The following is a 20,845-nucleotide window of genomic DNA, read 5'->3' as shown; positions in this document are numbered from 1 at the left end:
TTCTTTCCTCCTGTAAGTAAGCTTCCAGCGTCAGTCTGCATCAGTGAGCATCATGCTAGAGAGGGAAATATGAGAAGCTAATATAAATAATATACAGACTGTTTTCAGGTACTTATACTAGTTATATACACACACATGAAGCATGGGAACAAAAGTAGCCACCCTCCAGAAGGAAGGACAGTGTCAGCACCAATTCAGAGATGATTTGAGGATCTACAGCCGAGTGATACACAAATAAGATACATTTTTATTAATAGTTAAGGTACTTGAATGTATTTTTAAGATTTAACTCCGGAGTATAGTGTCACTTTAACCTTTGAGTTGGTAAAGGTCACCTGTCTATGGGACAACTTTGACTACTGCAGACACCCATTGACTAGGGTTGCCACCTGTCCAGGATTCACACAGACAGTCTGGGTTTTGAATGCTGTGTCCGGGTTTCATGGCAGCAGAAACCCGGACACAAAGAGTAAGGCAGACAGGGGCAACCAAAATTAAGATAGGGGCTACTGGCCCCCCACTGAAAATAGTCTCAGCTGTGATATGTACATATGAATGGATGGCGCTATTTACATATGAATAAGACACGGCTCATTCTTCCAAAAAAATGTCCGCGTGTCGCTAGAGTGTTCGGGTTTCGTTCAAAGAAAAGGTGGCAACCCTACCACTGACTGAACAGCTGGGGGAGCCTGTTGTCTAGATTATAATTTAGAGGAAATAGCTGACAACAGGTCAGTCCTAAAATAGATGGTCAGGTCAGACACATGAAAACAAAATCCAACTTCTAGAAATTTAAACTGAGCAACAACAGATACTAATAGTGGCAACAAGTGATTGGTCCCAATAAGCACAGTACAAATGGAGTCCAAACAGTTCACAAGGAAATCCAAGGCATTGACAGTCAATCTCAAAGACAAGGTTGTTGATGTTCCAACATGGGCTTGAAGTTGTGGCCTCTCTTTAAAGTCCACTAATGAGGGCAGGTAAGGACAGGTGTGGACAAGAGAGCTCCGCTGCAGTACTGAGTAACGACCAGCAGATGGCGAAGGTTCTGAGCTGATTTATTCTCAGCAATAATGATCATGCATGCTTATACTATACATTGATTGTTCAGATGTGATACCTTCTGACCACCACCTTTTATATACAGTAGAGGGAATTTTAAGAGCAATTTAACCCTTGCAGTGGGGCTATCCCCACACTGAAAGAGTTAACTGCTTGTTTTGGTCTAGGGTCTAAATTATAGAAGATATACTTACCTGATCCTCGGTCTCATCTGGCTGGTAGACTGGCCCCCACAGCCTAATTTCCCCCACGAGCTCCAGTGGTCTAATGACCCGTGAGTCATCATGTCTAATACAGTGTATTAGATGGGAGGATGCTGAGTGACAGTCCACCACTGGATGGTAGGGGGGAGGGAGAGGTGACTGGTCTCTGCCGCAGGATCGAGGCTTGGGTTAGTACTGTATATCTTCTGTATTCAGTCCCCTAGAGAAAAACAAGCAGTTAACCCTTTGCAGTGCAGGAGTAGCATAGATAGCAGCAAAATAAATTGCCTCGATATACGCATTCTGAAGGCACCTCCCCCCTTTAGAAATGCATAGACACCAAGAGAAAATTGGGGTTTAATGAGGTGTCATAACCATTGCACAAGTAAAATCAAAAAAAGATTTATTTTACAGTCTCATACATAAATTAGATAAAAAATTATTCCATCAAAAACATAGGATCCCCCATATTGTCCTTGATACGCCGCCAGAGAATATACAGAAATACCAAAAATAACATATGTATAGATATCCAGATTAGGCCGTGGGAAATTGGTGATAGTCCCACATTGTGGTCTTTCTGGCTGACTTGCGTATCGAGGTTTGGATCTTGATGCGTTTCGCTATTGTTTACTTCCTCCGGGGACCAATATAATTACTTCTTTAATCCAAAAAATGTTGATAACATTTATTTCAAACAATTCATAAACCACTGTTATGGTGACCATCCTGATGGGCAAAAGACACCCCACTACTTACCAAACACCAAGTGCTTTGGGAATACCAGAGGTTCTAGGATACAGAGGACTCCCCAACACATCTGTGTTGGGGACACCGGAACCATAAAAGAAGAGATAACAGGAGAAGACCCAATCCACTTGTCTTTCTTTCAATATTCCTGTACTATCCACCGAAGACAGGGAACTACAAAAATACGTGAAGGTCCTTGTTGGTACATATTACATCATACAAAACACTACTAAGGATGCAAACCATATTTTTAATTAGACATCATATCTTTACAACAACTCCTGTTTGCTAGCAACCTATCCCATTCAAATAAGGATTAACATGCCAAGAGGACAGCAGGAGTAGCATTGCAAGGGTTAATTTTTATTCTCCCTGTAGTTCTTCTTAAATGGGGAAAGAAGCAGTTCTTTTTCTTGGCCCTCTCCCATAGGTTTTTTTAATCACTTTTTTGCATTAACAGAGTTATGCTAGAACGTCAATATAAACTTGAACAATTTGTTTTGTCTTCATGCTTCACTGATGACGGCTTCAATTTTGAGGCTTACCTGTCCTTTAACTGACAGCAATAACATTGGTTCAGCTGTGTCTCTGCTTTGTGATGAGCAATTTGTTTACAAGCTTGGTGACATTGATTAATAGACATGGAGTCATTGAAACGGTGGCAATTCAGCTTTTCCTATAGAATCAGAGCAGACCAGCTTTGTGTGTCCTGCATGTAAACACATTTTTTACTTAATTAACCGGAGTTAATGCTGTTAATATTTCTTCTTGACTGTTCTGTTGACAAAGGACATGCTTGTAAGAGTCAGGTATTTCTACATCATGAAGAAAACATTATACAATTATACATTTCAAGATGTACATATTGTTTGTGCAGCCTGTGCTGTTGTACTGGCACCAAAGACGACAAAATGGCGCTTCAGGATCGTTCAAAAAGGTGGTCACATAGGGTTGCCACCTGTCCAGGATTCACCCGGACAGTTCGGGTTTTGAATGCTCTGTTCGGGTTTCATTGCAGCAGATACCCGGACACAAGGTGTCAGGCAGACCAGGGGCAACCAAAATTAAGATGGGGGCTACTGGCCCCCCACTGGAAATAGTCTCCCCTGTAATATTTGCACATGAATGGGTGGCGCTATTTAGATATGAATAACCCACAACTAACTCTCCCCAAAAAATGTCTGCGCGTCTCTAGAGTGTTCGGGTTTCGCTTGAAGTAAAGGTGGCAACCCTATGGTCACATGGAGGACAGGCAGCCAGGATGGAGGAGGCCATTTCTAAGTTTTGTAGACATTTTTCCCCTTTAAGGTGGCCCTGTCACCAGAGGGATACTTTTTCTCAATAAATGCATGGATATACTTATCTTTCTGACAGCCTGTGTATTCAAAAGCTGTCACTTCTTCAGCTACTGCTTGTATTCTACACTTCTTGATGTGTTGAATGCTGGATCCGCCATCAGCCGCGTTGTTTCCCCCCGCCGGCTCATACATCATTATAGGGTGTACATGCCTGCAGGAGGAAGCATGGTATGCTGCAGGGGGAGCAAATAATTCACCCATCTGATCGGTCAGATATTTGCAGTGGCTTAGGGAGTGGAGAAGTGGCAGCTTTTAAATATACAGGCTGCCGAAGAGGTAGGTATATTCACGCTTCTTTTACAGATGGGCTATTGACTAAAAGTGACCCTATGGTGACGAAGGTGATGAGGTTTGTTTTCTGTTGTTTTAGAAAGTGGAAGAGTTTAATTTTCGGGCAAGTTTTTATTTCCTTTTTCCATTGGGTAGATTTTCTCTTACTTTTTGTCCCACCATGTTGTGACAACTGTACGAAAAATGGGGAAATATTATTGCAACTGGGACTGGAGGGCACAGACAGAAGAAAAAAAAAACCATTGTCAGAAGTTTTAACTCATCCCCATGTTACTAAAATGTGTTATTGTATTTGCCCATGTTCCTGTTGTAGAGATTACCCATCACTTCCTGTCCTGGTATAATGAGGAGACATCTCACCAGTAGGGACAAAGACATCAATTAAAACCTGACAACGGCTGTAACCTTTCTCTACTCTAGGGTGGGGAAATGTATATAGCTCTTACACATCTCCCTCTCTGGCTCTTAGCAACCTGGAACGCTCTGGCCTGGAAAGGGGGTGACGGGCACCCTGCAAACGGCCCTGTATGAGCAGTTATGTCACCAAAAAATATAAACAGTGAGAGATCTGTCCACCACTTACCAAAACATTATATTCTGGTACCAGCCACAAATTTCCCTCCCATCCTAGCTGACATGTGGGATGCTTTTTTCTATGGAGAAAAGGGAAAGGTGTACTCTATGGCCATGCAGCATTTGTTAGCATTTAAAAATAGAGTAAATTACACAAAGATGAGTTAAATTTACAGGATATATTTCATATCCCCACCCCTTGCACTTCTTAGCCACATCTGCTAGATGAAAATTCTCTTTCAAATATATCTGCACTCTGTTACTCCTAAGAACGACGTGGTACAATGACACTTAGCAATCTCTCGCTCTGTGAGGTGGCTCCTGCATTCCATAAATTAGGTGAGTCAGTCTGATTACTGTCCCTATTAAATTTACAATGTCTTCTTTAAGTTTCAGCCCTGAATGTATTTATAGCTTAATTCTCAGAAATGTCCGAACCAAGAAGATGTTTATCTTGTTTTATAAACTAAAAGAGGATTAATAACGGGGATTGGAAAGGTGACCTTTCGAGGGTTGGCTACATGTGTTTTTTTGGATGTCTGCCCAAGTTAATATTGTGTATGTGATGCATTGGACGAATTGATGATATATGGCTCCTTTGGGGTATATGCTACCTGTAATAAGGAATTCTTTGGATGTGGATGGAGTTATGTCATGTCATTAGTGCTGCATTCATTTTAAAAATCTATCCAGTGGATGCTTTGTTAGAAATGTTATTGAGCCATCATGTTAATACATGCATTTTATGGTGGTGGTTTTACATTTGGTTAAACTTCATGTCTGTTTTGTTTTCAAATGCTGCGTGTGAAATTTTTTGTGCAGGTATATGGAAAGGTCCTCACCCACATCCATTTGTAGACAGCGTGAAGGCCATCATATCGCTGAGGGTCTGTTTCTACAGTCAGCTATAGTTATAGGAAGTGCAGTATAACATTTCAGTAGCAGAGAGACCCACAGGTGAAATCTGCAATGACATATTCCAGAGAATGTAATATGGGAACCCTTTGTACCAATAAGTGACTAACTTAAAGAGGTCAAGACTTTAAAATTACAGGACACTTAGGCCTCTCCCCGCCCCCATGTGATGGAGCTGGGTGCCTGTATGAACAGTCACTGTGCACCTCACAGTACTCATTGTAGGGGTAAGGGGAGTGAGTCACATGCTGCCCCATACCCAGAAGTACCAGTTATGTCTTTGTATCCCAGGCCAATAGATCGGTAGGGGAGGAAAGGGAAGTCTCTAAAGTCAGTGCTCTGTTACTATGTATTTTTATGCGTGCATATGTAAGCCCATTATGTACACTCTAAGCTTTGCTAAGCTAAGTCTGGGGTTCTGTTTATAAAACCGAGTTCTTCTGTTTCTACTTGGACGGAAAATTAGGAAACATTTAATATTGAGTGTGGTAGGGTTAGAATTCCTGTCGTATTTTGGATGCCTGTGACACTTTCGCATATTTAGCAGAAGGTGATGGGAGATCATCACCAGAACAAGAGAAGAGGGGGAATTTTCCAACTTGGACACCAGTTCTGGTAACAATGGTCTGAGAAAGGGGTTTTCCTCATATTGGAAAGATTTTTTCTCTCAGTAAATGGCAGGAAGTGAAGGAAAATTTCCCCAATTGGGCACAGATAGCAAAGAAACCATGATATTGCTATAAATATGTCTTTTAATCCTTCCCTACTATATCTGCAGTCAAAAACAATCAGTTTAGGATTTTATATATATATATATATATGTATATATATATATATATACACACACACTTTTTTTGGGAAATATTGAAAAAAACTTTTCTCAAATCAAGTCGATTCATTATAGTTGATAATTAGTTTATTATAGTTGAGGCTTAGTAGGGTGGAGTGCTGCTAGGGGGAGGTTTGATTTTTCTAATTTGGAAGATGTCCTCTTTTGAAGTCATTATATTTCTAAATATTTTACAAACTGCGGCCTACGGGCTCTATGCGGTACCTTGTCTTCCTTTACCTGTCCCATGAGGCAATATTCTTCCCATTCACACCAACGAACAGTAGGGTACTATTTCTCCCATTGACACCAGCCAACATTGGAGCATTTTTGTCCTCCCACTGACACCAAGGATGGGGCACTATTTCTCATACTGATACCAAAGATGGGGCACTGCTCCTCCCACTGAGAACAACAATGGGGCGCTATTTCTCATACTGACACCAAAGATGGGGCACTATTTCTCAGGCTGACACCAGTGATGGGGCACTACTCTCTCCAAGTCTGAGGAACCATATACTGGCCGTTTCTTTAGAAAATTTGAGAACCCCTTTTATATTGCCTATACAAAAACCTAATGCACATGTTGATGTAAATGCCCATAAAGCACAGCTTGATGTTCACTGTATTCTTTTCTTACAGATAATAAATTCCTTGGTCCTTCTTATACTGCTGAGTGCCCTCGCTGATCCAGACCTCTACCACCTTCCAAGCAATGACTTGAGGAATGAATTTTATTATATGGATGAAGCCAGTAAGTATATAAAATCATTATAACAAAAGAAAACTTGTAGCTATTCTGCACTTAGACAACTAAATATCACCTATTTTTTACAATCACTTTTCCTTTTTTTTTTTTTTTAAAGGCATTAGTCATTATTTTTTGTGTGGAGTCACACACAAATGGTGCCCAGTGTGTTGTATCGAGGTGCATTGGGAAGTTCAGTGTGCTGCATTTTCCCTCTAATGGCATTTTTAAATCAAGTTAATTGGAAAGTTTTATTGAAAATGCACCAAACACATTACGTAATGTGTTTTTATTGCTGCCAGTGTCACCGTTGAGAGGATTTCCCCTCATTTTATACTTTGACAGCCCTTACCACACAGGAAGTTGGAAGGCATTCCCACACTTCCTGTTTTGTTTGTCCTCATTTGGGAGATTTATCCCAATTTCCAGACTTTCGGTCTATATGTGGTTGGTGTCAAAGACAATAAAACGTTGACAGGGATAACTCTCCCACATGAGGTCAAAGACAATAAAATGTTGTCAGAGGTTCTAGCCCTTCCAAACTTTATGAAAAACTAAAAAAAAAAAGCTGGGGCTTGAGTAAGGCTTTAAAGGACAGGTTCACGTTAGTATATAAACACCTCATCCCTCTCCATTCTAATCTATCACAAGGTTATCTCGCACCCAACGAGGTTACTATTTACCTCTTTTAGACCTCTTTCAGATAACAACGCCCTCCTGTGGTGTTTACGGCCTTGGTGCAGAAATCTTATCCAACATTGTCTGCACCTGCTAAGTAGGCACATGGTAGGAAAGTTAGCTTAGAATAATAGACATGAGGGCTGGGCGGAGGGGGGTGTTATTCTAAAGTGAACCTGTCCTTCAGCCCTCATTCACACCTCTATGATGCCACATCACAATTATCCTGTCTCAAGAGCTGCTTTATGCTTTGACATACCTTCTTTGGACTTCATTCCTTCTGGGCTGTATAGTCACAAGATGATTCAGATCCATCCACAGATAGCTTAACTGTCCAACAAGACACGGAAGCTTAAATCCGATGTTGTTTTACTTTTCAAAGTAAATGCAGAGAATGTTCAATGGTCACAAAGTGTGAAAAGACAATAAATCTTCCAAGCCAAGTGAGGACTTGTGTTACAATGAGGGAACATGGAAGAAGAAGGAAGGGTCCATCTAAGACTATACCAACTGACACTAAACAGGAGAGGAGGACACTGTGAAATACCAAATGCATACAGAAACACAAGTTGTAATAGCACTAATCTACCTTTAGATGTCAGAAACATACTATAGCATTATGATAAGGAATTAATGCACAGCAGAGTAATCGAAACAGCAGAAAGAGACAGAAAACAGCATTGGCTGTAGCACCACAGTGATAGTGCTGCAAGGTGCGCTTGTGGTGTGCTGCAGTAGGGCAGTACATTCATTGAATGGGCTGCCTACTGCAGCTAAATGGCACTGAAAGAAGTGCATGCACCTTCATTTGTAATCAAATGGCACCACTTTACATGGCAATAGTTCACCATGCAATGTGGTGCAATACAATGCAAATTTGATGGCTGCATGCGTTGGGGTGACATTAAGAAATAATGGCACCGCAGAACACCTAACATGCAATGGTAATAATGGTAATGGTAATAATTAATGGTAATGCACCAAAAGACACTTGTAGTGTGTTTTATTGTTTTAATACATTATACTATTTGACCAGCAAAAATTATTTGCATTGTCCACCACAAATGTAGGGAAAAGAGGTATAATAACATCTTGATGAATGTTAAAAATTATGTGAATGACGTCTCAGACAAGTACAGCATGAGCATTCGTCAATGTAAGATAATGCACAGCGTGCTATGACATTCCCAACATTTGGATACTATATTTTTTTCTGAGAAAGCACATATTTCACACATAAGATCATACACACCTGCTGGCAGTTTTGTGTACATACAATAAGTTGCTGCCTCTCAAATTGTTCACATCAAGCGTTCTTCTGTCACTTATCATTATGTAACCAGAGGGTGAGAAATGGCAGCTGCAGATGTTTGATTGCCATAAGAAACATCTCCATTGAGTTTTCTTTGTTTTGTTAAGACTGAATGATTGAAATGTACAAATAAGAATCATCTCGTGGCAATGGTTACTTACGTTTGAGAGAGATTTTTAACATAGTTGGCCAGGGTGGGTATTGACATGAATTTTGTAACCATTGGTGTTTAATCCTTATATCTAAAACTCAAGTCAATTGAGAGAGACAAAACAATTGCAAATTTAAAGTGACACTAAACTCAGCAGTTAAATCTTAAAAATGCATCTAAGTACCTTAACTATTAAGAAAAAAGTATTTTATTTGTGTATCACTCGGCTGTAGATCCTCAAATCATCTCTGAATTGGTGCTGACATTGTCCTTCCTTCTGGAGAATGGCTACTTTTCTTCCCAATGAAGCCTGTGTGTTTGGTGAAGTAGTCACCGCTCCAAACCCACTCCTGGGATGAACTACAATCTCAATACAAATTAGTAAAAGTAAAACCTGAGATTGTAGTCCATCACAGGAGTGGGTTTGGAGCGGTGACTACTTTACAACACACACAGGGTTCATGGGGAAGAAAAGGGTGAGACCATTTTTTACAGCCTGCAGGTATGCAAATTCTTGTATTCACCTCCTTCTCTTCATCGGGGTTACTCTTAGTGAGGACATGATCCTGGTGATATCTTCCCTGTAATCTCCCACCTAAACAATCCTACTCCCAGTGCAAACCATGTGGAAACCTTGTGCAATAAAACAAAGCCTGTAAAGTCTAGAAGGCTACCACTCTGACTGGTATCTGGTGTGAGTGCAAGGGATTATGGGAAGTAGGGATGCACAGATACTTTTCGAGTACCAGTGCAGATACTTGGCATTTTCATGAGAACTACCAGGGTTGCAGCGGTTGCAGCTAGGACCTGGCTCTGGCGCTCCACCACTGTCCTTAAATCATTAGTCTGTGTTGTTTTAGAAAAACTGTCACATGACAATAAACAAAAATGTATCAGTACTCGTACTTGTAACTACTCTGCAAGTACCAGTACTCGTACTCGCAAAAAAAACTGGTATCGGTGCATCCCTTTATTTATATTTATAAAAACAAAATCGTACATTAAAACAGAGATGTACAAATCCCAGGAGCTCCGTGTGCTCCTTACAAATGACAGCTGCCTCCTAACTTTTGAATTTTTCTAGTCTAGTCTTGGAGCTCAAAAGTATCGGTACATGTACTCGTACTTGTACCGAGTACTGTACTTGGTATCTGTGCAACCCTAATGGTAAGGTATATTGCAAGGGATTATGGGATAGTATATTGTAAGGGATTATAGGAAGGTATACTGTATTGCAAGGGATTATGGAAAGGTATATTGCAAGGAATTATAGGAAGGTATATTGCAAGGAATTATAGGAAGGTATATTGCAAGGAATTATAGGAAGGTATATTGCAATGGATTATGGGATAGTATATTGCAAGGGATTATAGGAAGGTATATTGCAATGGATTATGGGATAGTATATTGCAAGGGATTATAGGAAGGTATATTGCAAGGGATTATGGGATAGTATATTGCAAGGGATTATAGGAAGGTATATTGCAAGGGATTATGGAAAGGTATATTGCAAGGAATTATAGGAAGGTATATTGCAAGGAATTATGGAAAGGTATATTGCAAGGAATTATAGGAAGGTATATTGCAAGGAATTATGGAAAGGTATATTGCAAGGGATTATAGGAAGGTATATTGCAATGGATTATGGGATAGTATATTGCAAGGAATTATAGGAAGGTATATTGCAAGGAATTGGGTTATGGGAAGATATGTGCAGTAAATAATACAGAAACACTTTTTGGTAAATTTCCCAGCATCATTTAAAATACTATGGGTGGACCTAATACAATGTTGAACCAAACAGGGGGGTTTTAGTTGCCTGCAGCTCCACTTGAAACAATAAACTGTCCCAAACTGGCTTTTTTCTTGTCATGTTCCAGTAGCTCAAATATGCAAAGGGGTACGGATTGGTGTGAGACTTGCCCAGTGCCTAATTGTCCAAATTGCCGTAAAACCTTTCTCTTATGTCACCTGGGTGGTTGTGTTTTATTAATCTGCACTCTGTCCTGGTTGTTGTCTGTCTGACCTTTCTTTTTGTTTCTTTTTTAGATATGTGCATCGCTACTTCAGTTTCACTCTTAATGATTTTAATCTGTGCAATGGCAACATATGGTGCCTACAAGGTAAACATTACTTAGTAAACATCACTAACATTTTGTAGAAGTGTCAACTGGTTTAAAGGGGAAAAAATGTGACATAAATTAATTACTTTGTTGTATAATTATTATTATTATTTTTAGTAGTAGTAGTAATAATAATAATAACATTTATTATTATTATTATAACTCAGTTTGATATTTAAAATTATAAATAGAGCAATTTTTTTAGCATGTGAAAAGTTTTTACCAATTTTTCAAGACTCCAAAAGTGCAATAGATACAATACTTATACAATATATACGTTCTTGAGCAGTGAAGCAAAGGGGCCAGCTTCACTGAGACTGAGGGGCACACACTGTATAAGAAAGTGTTGCTCAAATCAAAGAGTTCCCAACCAGGTAATAGTCTAAATGACAAACTTTAATGACAACCTTTAAAGGAAACCTTTATTGAGGGAAATGTGGGGCTGCCATTGGTGACTTTCTTCTAAAAAATACTAGTTGCCTGGTTTTCTCAGGCTTTAGTACTTTGAGCCACGGTCCCTCTATCCCAGAACAATAATGCAGCTAGTAAAATCAGAACCCCTGATCTGTGTTATTGTCCTGGATCAGTGACTCAGAAAGTATTGAGGTCTTTGAGGTCTTTGGAACTAGCAGTTTCAAAGAAGAATTCAGTAATAGCTGCCTACAAATTTTTTTAGTATTGGTTTTCTTTATGCTGGGTAAACTTAAAACTGAATATAAATAGCACAAATATGCGGACAAGGCAGATTCTGATAGAAGGAGAAAGCAGAGTGAGCAAAGAAATGACCTCATCACTTGTTTGCTGCTGTTACACGATCCATTTATCAGGCTGTGGTGAGGCGTGGACTGCTCTGTATTCCTTTTACAGTCTTAGACCCCGTTCACATTGAGCGATTTATCGCGCGGTAATTCCCGCGATATCGCTGCAAATTACCGCGCGATATCGCGCTCCAATGCAATCCAATGGGGCAAAGGGTCCTGCTGTCGCGGGTCGTGTGTCGCTACAGCAGGACCCTTTTTGGAGCGGATTTAGCCGCGATTCAAGCTTGCTCAATGCAAGCTTGAACGCGACATCGCGCGGCAAATCTCGCGATGTCACGCAATATGCAAATCGCGCGACAAACGCGCGATTTGCATATCGCGCAGTGGGAACGGGGCCTTAGGCCTTAGGGTATATCACGGGAATTACCGCGCGATAAATCGCTCAATGTGAACGGGGCTTAAATCTGTAAACACCCAGCTGTGTCATGTAATTCTCAGGAATAAATGGAAAGACATATTAATTTGGCAGGTAAAACAGCTCCCATATATGTATTTCATCTGTATATTTAGATGTTTGCCTGGAGTTCCGCCTTAGACTTGTTATATACTTAATGTGTGCTTTTGTTTCTCTCTCTTTAGCAACATGCTGCTTGGATTATCCCATTTTTTTGCTACCAGATCTTTGACTTTGCTCTGAATTCCCTGGTTGCTGTCAGTGTGCTCGTCTATCCCAACACAATTCAGGACTACCTGCAGCAGCTGGTAAGCAGATAACACATTGTTTATAGCTCCATATTATTATATACTATAGGGGTGAACTGTAGGATTCTGGTGAGTTCAGCAGATAATGTAGAAGAGGTGAGTGAAACTTGCCATTGAGGACACTGAGCCTTGTGCCAATTTACAATGGTGAAATTTATCCCTGCTCTAGACCAATATGCTCCCTAGCCACCCAAGTCACAAGCCCACTCTGACACAAAACTCCTTTACGTAGTCGCTGCTAAGCTCTGTTTTATGTATTGTGGCCACACTATGGTCAGGTATCAGTGGACCTCAGTTGTAACCAAATGCCTTAGTATAGCTTATCCTAAAACATACAATGTACAAGAATGTGAGTGCAGGTTGTTGGGTTTTTGTACCCAACAGCTTTAACATCCTATCCTATATCTTATAGCCTCTCCTATCTTATTCTATAGCCTATCCTATCTCCTATTCTATTCTATTGCCTATTGTATCCTATCCTATGATTTCCTTACCTATACTATCCCATATCTTCTCCTATCCTATAGCCTATCCTATCACCCACCTGTTTTATTCTATATCCTATTGTGTCCTATCCTATAATTTCCTATCCTATCATATGATTTCCTTACCTATACTATCCTGTATCCAATCCTATCATATATTCTGTCTTATTCGATCCCATATCCTATCCAGTCATATAGCCTATCTTATCTCCTGTCCTATCTTGTATCCTATTGTATCATATCCTATAACCTATATTACCCTATATCCAATCCTATCCTATCCTATCCTATATCTTATCTTATAATCTGTCCTTTCCCCTATCCTATCTTGTATCCTATCTCCTATCCTATAGCCTACCCTATTCTATAGGCTATCATATCCTATCTCCCGTCAGATCATATCCTATCCTGTATCCTATCTTCTATTCTATATACTATCCAATATCCTATCCTATAGCTTATCCTATATCCTATCTTATATTTTATCCTATCCTAGATCCTATCCTATATTTTATCCTATCTTATGTCCTATCCTAGTCTATATCCTATCATTAATGCTATCCTATATCTATAGCCTATCCTTTCTCCTATCTTATATTCTATCATATATCCTTTTCTATATCCTATCCTACCAATTCCTTTATCCTATGATTTCCTATATCTTATTCTATCCTTTCCTATATCCAGTACTATCCTATCCTATATTCTGAGCGCCACCCAATATGGTGCAGGCTTCTGGGCCACATCACCCGCTGATCTAAGGTAAGTACAAGGGGGTTTATTTAGCATAGGGAGAAGGGTGCTTAGGATTAAGTAAGTTGAAAGTACAGTTAGCCTTTAGGCCCCCGTCAGCCCTATGCATTGCAGTAATGTGCATTTAACTGAAAAGAGTAACACATAGCACATGACACTGTGTGTGGTGCATTGCAGCATTTATTTAGAATGGCACCCCAGTGCACAAGTACACTGCAGCGCACCACAATGCACTGCCTTGCATTGTAGTGCACAGCATAAAAAAAGAAGCAATGGATTGGCATTGTGTAAAGAGGGCCTTGAAGCCAAACATTTACACACCGCCCTCATAAGTTATCACTAAAAAGCCAGATGTTTGTGGAAGCCTGCAAAATATCAAAATCTTACCTTGCATCATAGTGGCTCCTACACATAACGCTGGTCTTCTGAGCGCAGTGTAGAGTGAGGGATTTTATTTATCACATCCCCATTCATCATCGCTACTTATCAATTCACAAAAATGCCTTGTATAGTCTCAAATAATACAAGATTTGGAGGAGAAGAGACTATGTCAGATTCCTGCCCTCTCCTCCTCCAATCACAGAACACCTTGCATTCTTTGAGAAAAATACAAGGAATTTTGTGAATGGGCAAGTAGCAAGGAGGATCGGGGATGTGACTGGCGTACTTCACTGATCAAGTCACATCCGTCGCTCCCTGCAGTGCCCAGAAGACCAGTGTTACGTGTAGGAGCTGGCATGCTGCACGGGAAGAGTTTTATACTTTACGGCAGCCCTCCACACATATTTTTAACAATAATTTACACACCCGGTGCATGGTGTAAATGCCCAGAGTTTGCCTTTATTATTTTGATCTACACTGCTAGCCATGTGATGTGGAGACTATTAAGGACCTTGCCCCCACTGTGCCCATCTAAACCACCCTTTCCCTCCTCCGCTGTATACTCACACCATTCTGTCACTGGCGCATTGTTTACCTGTGGTTGGTGATTCTTCTACTTCCCGCCACATATGCAATAAATCCCCCAGACTGATCTGTCGCCTTGCCCCATAGAAGTCTATGGGGTTCTACTGAGCATGCATAGAACATGGAACCGGGACCCAGTATTTGGTGACAGTTTTGCTAATCTACTCTAATCTAGTGCTCCCGCACACACCAACAATCAGCTCCCAGCACAGAAAGTCTCCTATCGCTAATAATTTCTAGATCGCATGAAAGCCACAAATAAGCTATAAGTGACAGGAGACTTCCTGTGCTGGTAGGTGATTGTCAGTGTCTGTGAAAATCACTTCAAGTAAGAGAACATCTGTTGTTGCTAGGCCCACTCTGGGGGTAGTGAAGGGTCTCTGGGATAACCCAAAATGGTGCCAATACCTGACACATGGGCGTTAGTGGCAGGTAAGTTAGAGCATTGTGTTGCTGCTGTGCATTCACAGTAACATCAACATTTAAATACAACATTTAATCTGGTGCTATCCAAAACAGCCATACACAGTGGGAAGCATATCTCATCTCTCTTTGATAAATTTCCCATCACTTCCCATGCCAATGAGCGTAGATTGCCTAAATATAGGTTAACTGAAAGTCAAATTTGGGTGAGGGCATGTCCCTGTTTTTCATTTTTAAAGGTTGCCTTATGGGTGCCTCTTGGAGATAAGATTCTTACATTTCCACCTCTTTAGTCTACTCTGCCTTTTTGCTTTGCTATCATTCTTATTTGCCTAACTGATTGATAGTTTGACTATTGGTTCAGTGTTCCTCACCTCTTATATCTCTTAGTAGCAGAGTTGAGCTCAGATTAAAATATTTGATCTGCACTCCAACCATCTAAAATATAGGTGATGACTACGTTCCTCTTGTGCTTGTTGTCATAGAAGGAAACCAGTTCTTGGTCTAGTAATTGAGATTATTTTAGGCCATAAATCAAATTCAATGCAGCGGAGGTGTCATTTGTGACCAAGCATCATGAGGTCAGATGTAGCACTACTCAGATGAATACTTAACCTTGAAGCGTGCTTCTATGACTTGACATGAGGTTAAAGCATAACGTTGTGTCTTAGTGACCATGACAAATAAAAAGGCTTTCCAGTGCTACAACACCGCAAGAATCTGATTTTATGGCTATTTTGGTAATGAGTTTTTGTTTAATTCATTTACACATGGATCTGAGCCAGCAAGCTCTTATGTCTGGCTGTCATATTGTGTTGGATGGGTTTTAAGGATCTTGCCAAATAGTTACCAGCTACCTAATGTTCTTCCTGGAAACCACAACTGTTATTTGTGTTTAGTTGGACTGCATGTGTCATAAAGTGTTTTCCTATAGAGCAGTGTTCCCCAACCCCCGGTCCGCGGACCGGTAGCGGTCCGCGGATCAAATGGTACCGGGCCGCACAGTCTCAGTGCGGTCCGGTCATGCAATATATGGTAGTGCACGGTCCCGGTGTTCGAACACCGGGGCCCCGCACTGCCGACGGGCTTCACAGTGAGGGGGCGGGTCCTGTGACTCACCTCCCCTCCCGGCCGCGTCTATAGTAACAGGCGGCGGGAGGGGAGGTGAGTCACAGGAGACGTGTGTGTGTCACACGCCCCGCCCCGCCCCCTGCAGTGAGTGCACACATCGACACATGGCTGCTGCTCCTGGAAGGGTGAGTCTGAGCGGGGGAAAGGGGGGGTGTCTTACATCATGTCATTAGACGTGGATTATAATGGGGAATATTACACTGTAATGTTCCCTATTATAATCTATTTCTCTGTTATGTACTGCTATTTTATGTAATTAGACAAGTGGATTATAATGGGGAATATTACACTGTAATGTTCCCTATTATAATCTATTTCTCTGTTATGTACTGCTATTTTATGTAATTAGACAAGTGGATTATAATGGGGAATATTACACTGTAATGTTCCCTATTATAATCTATTTCTCTGATTAAATGATTACAGGTAGGCATGTGATCTATCAAAGTTTGAGACTAGGTTAGAATGTGTGACCAGTGACGTGGTCACACATTTTAACGTAATCTCGCCCAGTTTTTCGGTGGTGGAATAGGTGAAGAATTCCAACGCTTTAATTTTTTGGTGTAACTGTATTTTATTTTGAAGGCATTTTTAAATACAATTAAATAAAAATTATTAAATCAAAAGAATCTAAAATATAAACAATCAACGTCCCCCCCTCAGCGGGCCACGGTGAAATGATCAAACGTTGACTGGTCCACGGCGATAAAAAGGTTGGGGAGCACTGCTATAGAGGACATCTGGCCCTGTTTTCTTTACATGTATATCTCTGCCCCTTTCTGACACCAGACATTTTTGTGATCTAGCGAGGTAGAATAGTCTTTTTCAATGACATGACTTACAAACTGCAGACTTAGCAAAAGCTGGGCGTTAATTAAAAATGTGCCTGATTTCACAGAGGGTAGAGATGCAGCCGATGGAGGAATATTTTCATTTCATTTGAAATTCATTAATCATAGGGTTTCATTATAAGTCATCCCATGGTAAGTCTTACTGTTTATTTAAGTGGTAAAGCAGCCCACAGCCATAGTAAAACGTCTGCTACCCACCATCATGCAGCCGACCACTGTGCTTTGTGTATAATTAGCAGTCCTCTCTGCTGCGGTCCGAAAGAGCCCCTGTGAGTTTGAGCTGCAGCCTTCCAGTCAGTACGGGTACATGAGCTTTGCTGAACAGAAGGCTCTAGCTCTAACTGCGCAAGTTAAAAAAATTCCATCAAAAGGTTCCTATGAAAATCAGGATACTGTTCTTTGACAAAAATCCAAAGCTTGTTTTAGGCTGCGGCTCTCTCAAAGTCACATTCTCGGTGTGAGCAGAAAATTCGGACAGAGGGTCCCTCACTCATACACTTGTGTTGAACAGTAGGGAAAATTCTAATAAAATGTGTTCTGCAGTACCTCCAGTTGGTTTTTAGTAAGGCTTGAGTCTTTTTGATATACTTCCTCAACTTAAGTCCAATCGGCAGTGGAAACATTTCTAGATTCCCAGTTTTCTTTTAAATCCAAGAATCTTTTCAATAAAAAATATTTTCTTCCAAGACTTGCTGTAGTACTCCTACTACTCACCCTTAAACTCTAACACCTTTTTGAGAATGAGGTGACCATTTTTGTAGCATTATAAAGAACTTTTATAATTTCTGACAACAGTACCTCTCTGGGAGAGCCAGTGTTATGAACCAACATAGTTCCCCCACGACAGAACTTTTGTATTTAGATATAAAGAAAGGACAGAAACAGGGTTATTCACAAAAGGGTGAAGAGTTTGGAGAAGGAAGGAGATGTTAACAATTTAGGCCAAAATAACTGATTTGGAAAAATTCGCAAATTCAGCTCACTTTCCAGTTCAGCTATGTTGTCCTAGATTGATCACTTCTCCTGCCTTCTCCAAACTCTTCACCCTTATGTGAATAACCCTGTAAATAAATCTTGGTCTTTGATAGGGTTGAGCTCAGGTTCAGATTGAACCCAGTCTGAACCTGAGCTCTTCAAATCAGCTGCAGGCTGTCATTCACTCCCTGCAAGTTCATGTACATGCGGCATGTACATGAACTTATATGGCCACATAGCCTTATTAGATAAATGTAATTTACCAAATATAGGCATAAAGCCACGTGAGATCAATGATGTCACTGCATCCTGCCCCTTTGCTTAGGTCATGCTGCAGGGGTGGAATTCCCATCACGCTGCGTTGGGGTAATCCTAACCCCTTCATGGGGCAAACTTAACCCCTCCATGAGCCTCATGAGGCTGATAAAGGGGTTACGTTTACCCTAAGACACGTTCTGTTCTCTTGGACTTGTGCACATGAGATTGGACACTGTCTTATCCACAAAGTACAAAGAGAGAGGAAACGGAAGGAGAATCACAGGTCCCGTCAATTCAGCACAGCTGATGACCTTACATAACTTTTCCCCAGCTTGTTCCAGGAGGATTGTTGCTCGCTCCCCCCAGGTTTGGATCCTAGGAGTATCTGTTTATTGGATCCGCCTTGTGTGATAGGGTATGGAGGTTTCCACTTGTGAGTGCATCAGATTTTATTTGGATACATTTATTAGACAAAGTTTCTACACTATGTCGGTGCACTCTCTCCTTTATTTTTAATTATTTCAGTTTCCATGGGCATTGCTCTCAGTTTACGAGCTGCCTGGCTGGACCTGATAGCATTCTTTGGTTGTTTTTATTGATGTGACTACGATTTTATTAACTACTATTTAGAGTGGGCAATTTTACCATCAATTATCTTATATTTTTTATACTAACTTTCTGAAATCTTTGCGCTGTCTGTGCCTACATTTTTCCAGCTACAATTCACAGGTTTTTCAAAATTGATAGCAAAGATTTAGTCGGTGGGAAATTAAGTGAAACTGACTACCAAGTTGAAAATGGGTAGGTGAGATATGCTGTGTCTTCTGAGTAGGCTCTAAAACACAAACTTGTTGTTTTGGAAAGAGAGCTTCAGGCTTTTAACAAATCATATGCTTTCCAAAACAAAAAAAAAGGTTTTGGCTTTTTGATATACTTTAAGTACAATTTTAATATTTGACTGGATTGCCCCGTTAGTGCTACAGTTTATAGTGTGGTGACATAATAGGGTCACATGACCACAAAGGGAGTTTTAGGGTGTGCTTCAGACATACTGTACTTTGGCAGAATGGGATAAATCTAACAGGCCCTTTTACACTATAAAGAAAGCATTCCCAGTTTTTCTTTTCTACCGCAGACATCAAAATGGGTATTTTTTGTGTGTCTCAGAGAAGTTGAGAAATTCTAGATGAATGTGATTTTGTTTGTCTCCCCAGCTGTCCCTGTCTGATCCTGTTCCCACGTTGCTAATGAATTATCCTCCAATATCTTAGAAAGAGCATCTGCAGTTTGCACTTTGTTGGCCAATATGAAGTTATGGTTTCATTAGATAGTTTATGCTGTGGAAGCAACTGGATAGTCTTGGCTGTCCCTCCGCTGCTTTTCCCTCTGCTGGCACGATTCCGCACTCTAATAACATAATTGGAGGAGGAATATTACTGCTTAGCTTGCACAGTTACAGAGGAAACACTATAGACTTAATAAAAACTGATTCATACAGTGTAGGTTTTCTGCTTTTGTAGGTGGACATAGTGAAAGCTGCATAGGGATTTTCAGGCTGTAGTGCTCAGTGATTGTCTTACACTGGTCATGCACATTGCTACTTTTAAGCATTGTGTCTTATTTTTATTGTAAAAACAGAAAGACATATAAAGGCAACCTACCACCAGCATTTTCATAAATTTCACAGTGTCAGAAGAAACTAGGTTTGGTTGTATTCTTCCATTTGGTCATCCTTGTGGTTTTCAAAATTGCGCCTTGTGGATAGGATAACTGTAAATACTCCTACACGAAGGGGATCCTTATGACATGAGGTTGCTGAGCCCATTCACCAGTGGGCCCAGCATTAATCAAAAATGTTTAATGCAACACATTATCACGTAGTATGGTACAGTGCATTAAGGCAGCTATTTTATTTTGAATGGGCTGGCAATACACTTTAAAAATCTTTTATGGCCATTTCTTTAACGCAGGGCACCGCAACACAAAGCAAGTGTGTTGCCTACTAATATAGTAGTACAATGAGATGCAATATGTCAAAAGGCAAAATGCTTCCTAATGGATCTCAAGGTTGACCAATTTGCTTGAGGTGTGAATCTTCCAGTACACCCCCTACCTTTCTTTCCCATCCCCTACTCCTTTATTTCTTTTTTCTCTTCTTCATTTTCTGGTCTCCTTGGTTTTCTCTGAAAATCATGGTCACATGCACAATAACTGGTTGGAGGCTTACTTAGTTATGTGCAACCTTGTACATAGCAAAAGTTGGTCATTGTATATATTGGCGTTGCCAGTTTAAACTCTTCCATGACTGTATGATATAGCTCATATTTGAAGGTCTGTCATTATGATATTACTTTTGCTGATTTTTGATATTGGCTGATTTTATTTGTCAGCAAACTTTGACATGATTGGTTCGCTCTAACTTTATACTGAGTTGAAAATAAAATTAATATAGTAATACATTGGGGGGGGGGGGAAAAAGGGGCA

General features: G+C 40.4%; 1 protein-coding gene across 1 annotated transcript in view; it reads left to right on the top strand.

Moving 5' to 3' along the window:
* LAPTM4B (lysosomal protein transmembrane 4 beta) overlaps positions 1 to 20,845 on the top strand; it is an 89,492-nt gene that overhangs the window by 40,616 nt on the left and 28,031 nt on the right. Inside the window, exons 2-4 of the mRNA XM_018556156.1 lie at positions 6,627 to 6,738; positions 10,923 to 10,996; positions 12,397 to 12,519. Coding sequence (XP_018411658.1) covers positions 6,627 to 6,738; positions 10,923 to 10,996; positions 12,397 to 12,519 — 309 coding nt within the window. The remainder of the gene's footprint in view (positions 1 to 6,626; positions 6,739 to 10,922; positions 10,997 to 12,396; positions 12,520 to 20,845) is intronic.

The sequence above is a fragment of the Nanorana parkeri genome, unplaced genomic scaffold (genome assembly GCF_000935625.1).
Source record: "Nanorana parkeri isolate BGI_ZX_2015 unplaced genomic scaffold, ASM93562v1 scaffold226, whole genome shotgun sequence".
Lineage (NCBI taxonomy): Eukaryota > Metazoa > Chordata > Amphibia > Anura > Dicroglossidae > Nanorana > Nanorana parkeri.
The sequence above is the reverse complement of the archived record's forward strand: the minus strand, read 5'-3'. Positions and strand labels throughout refer to the sequence as shown.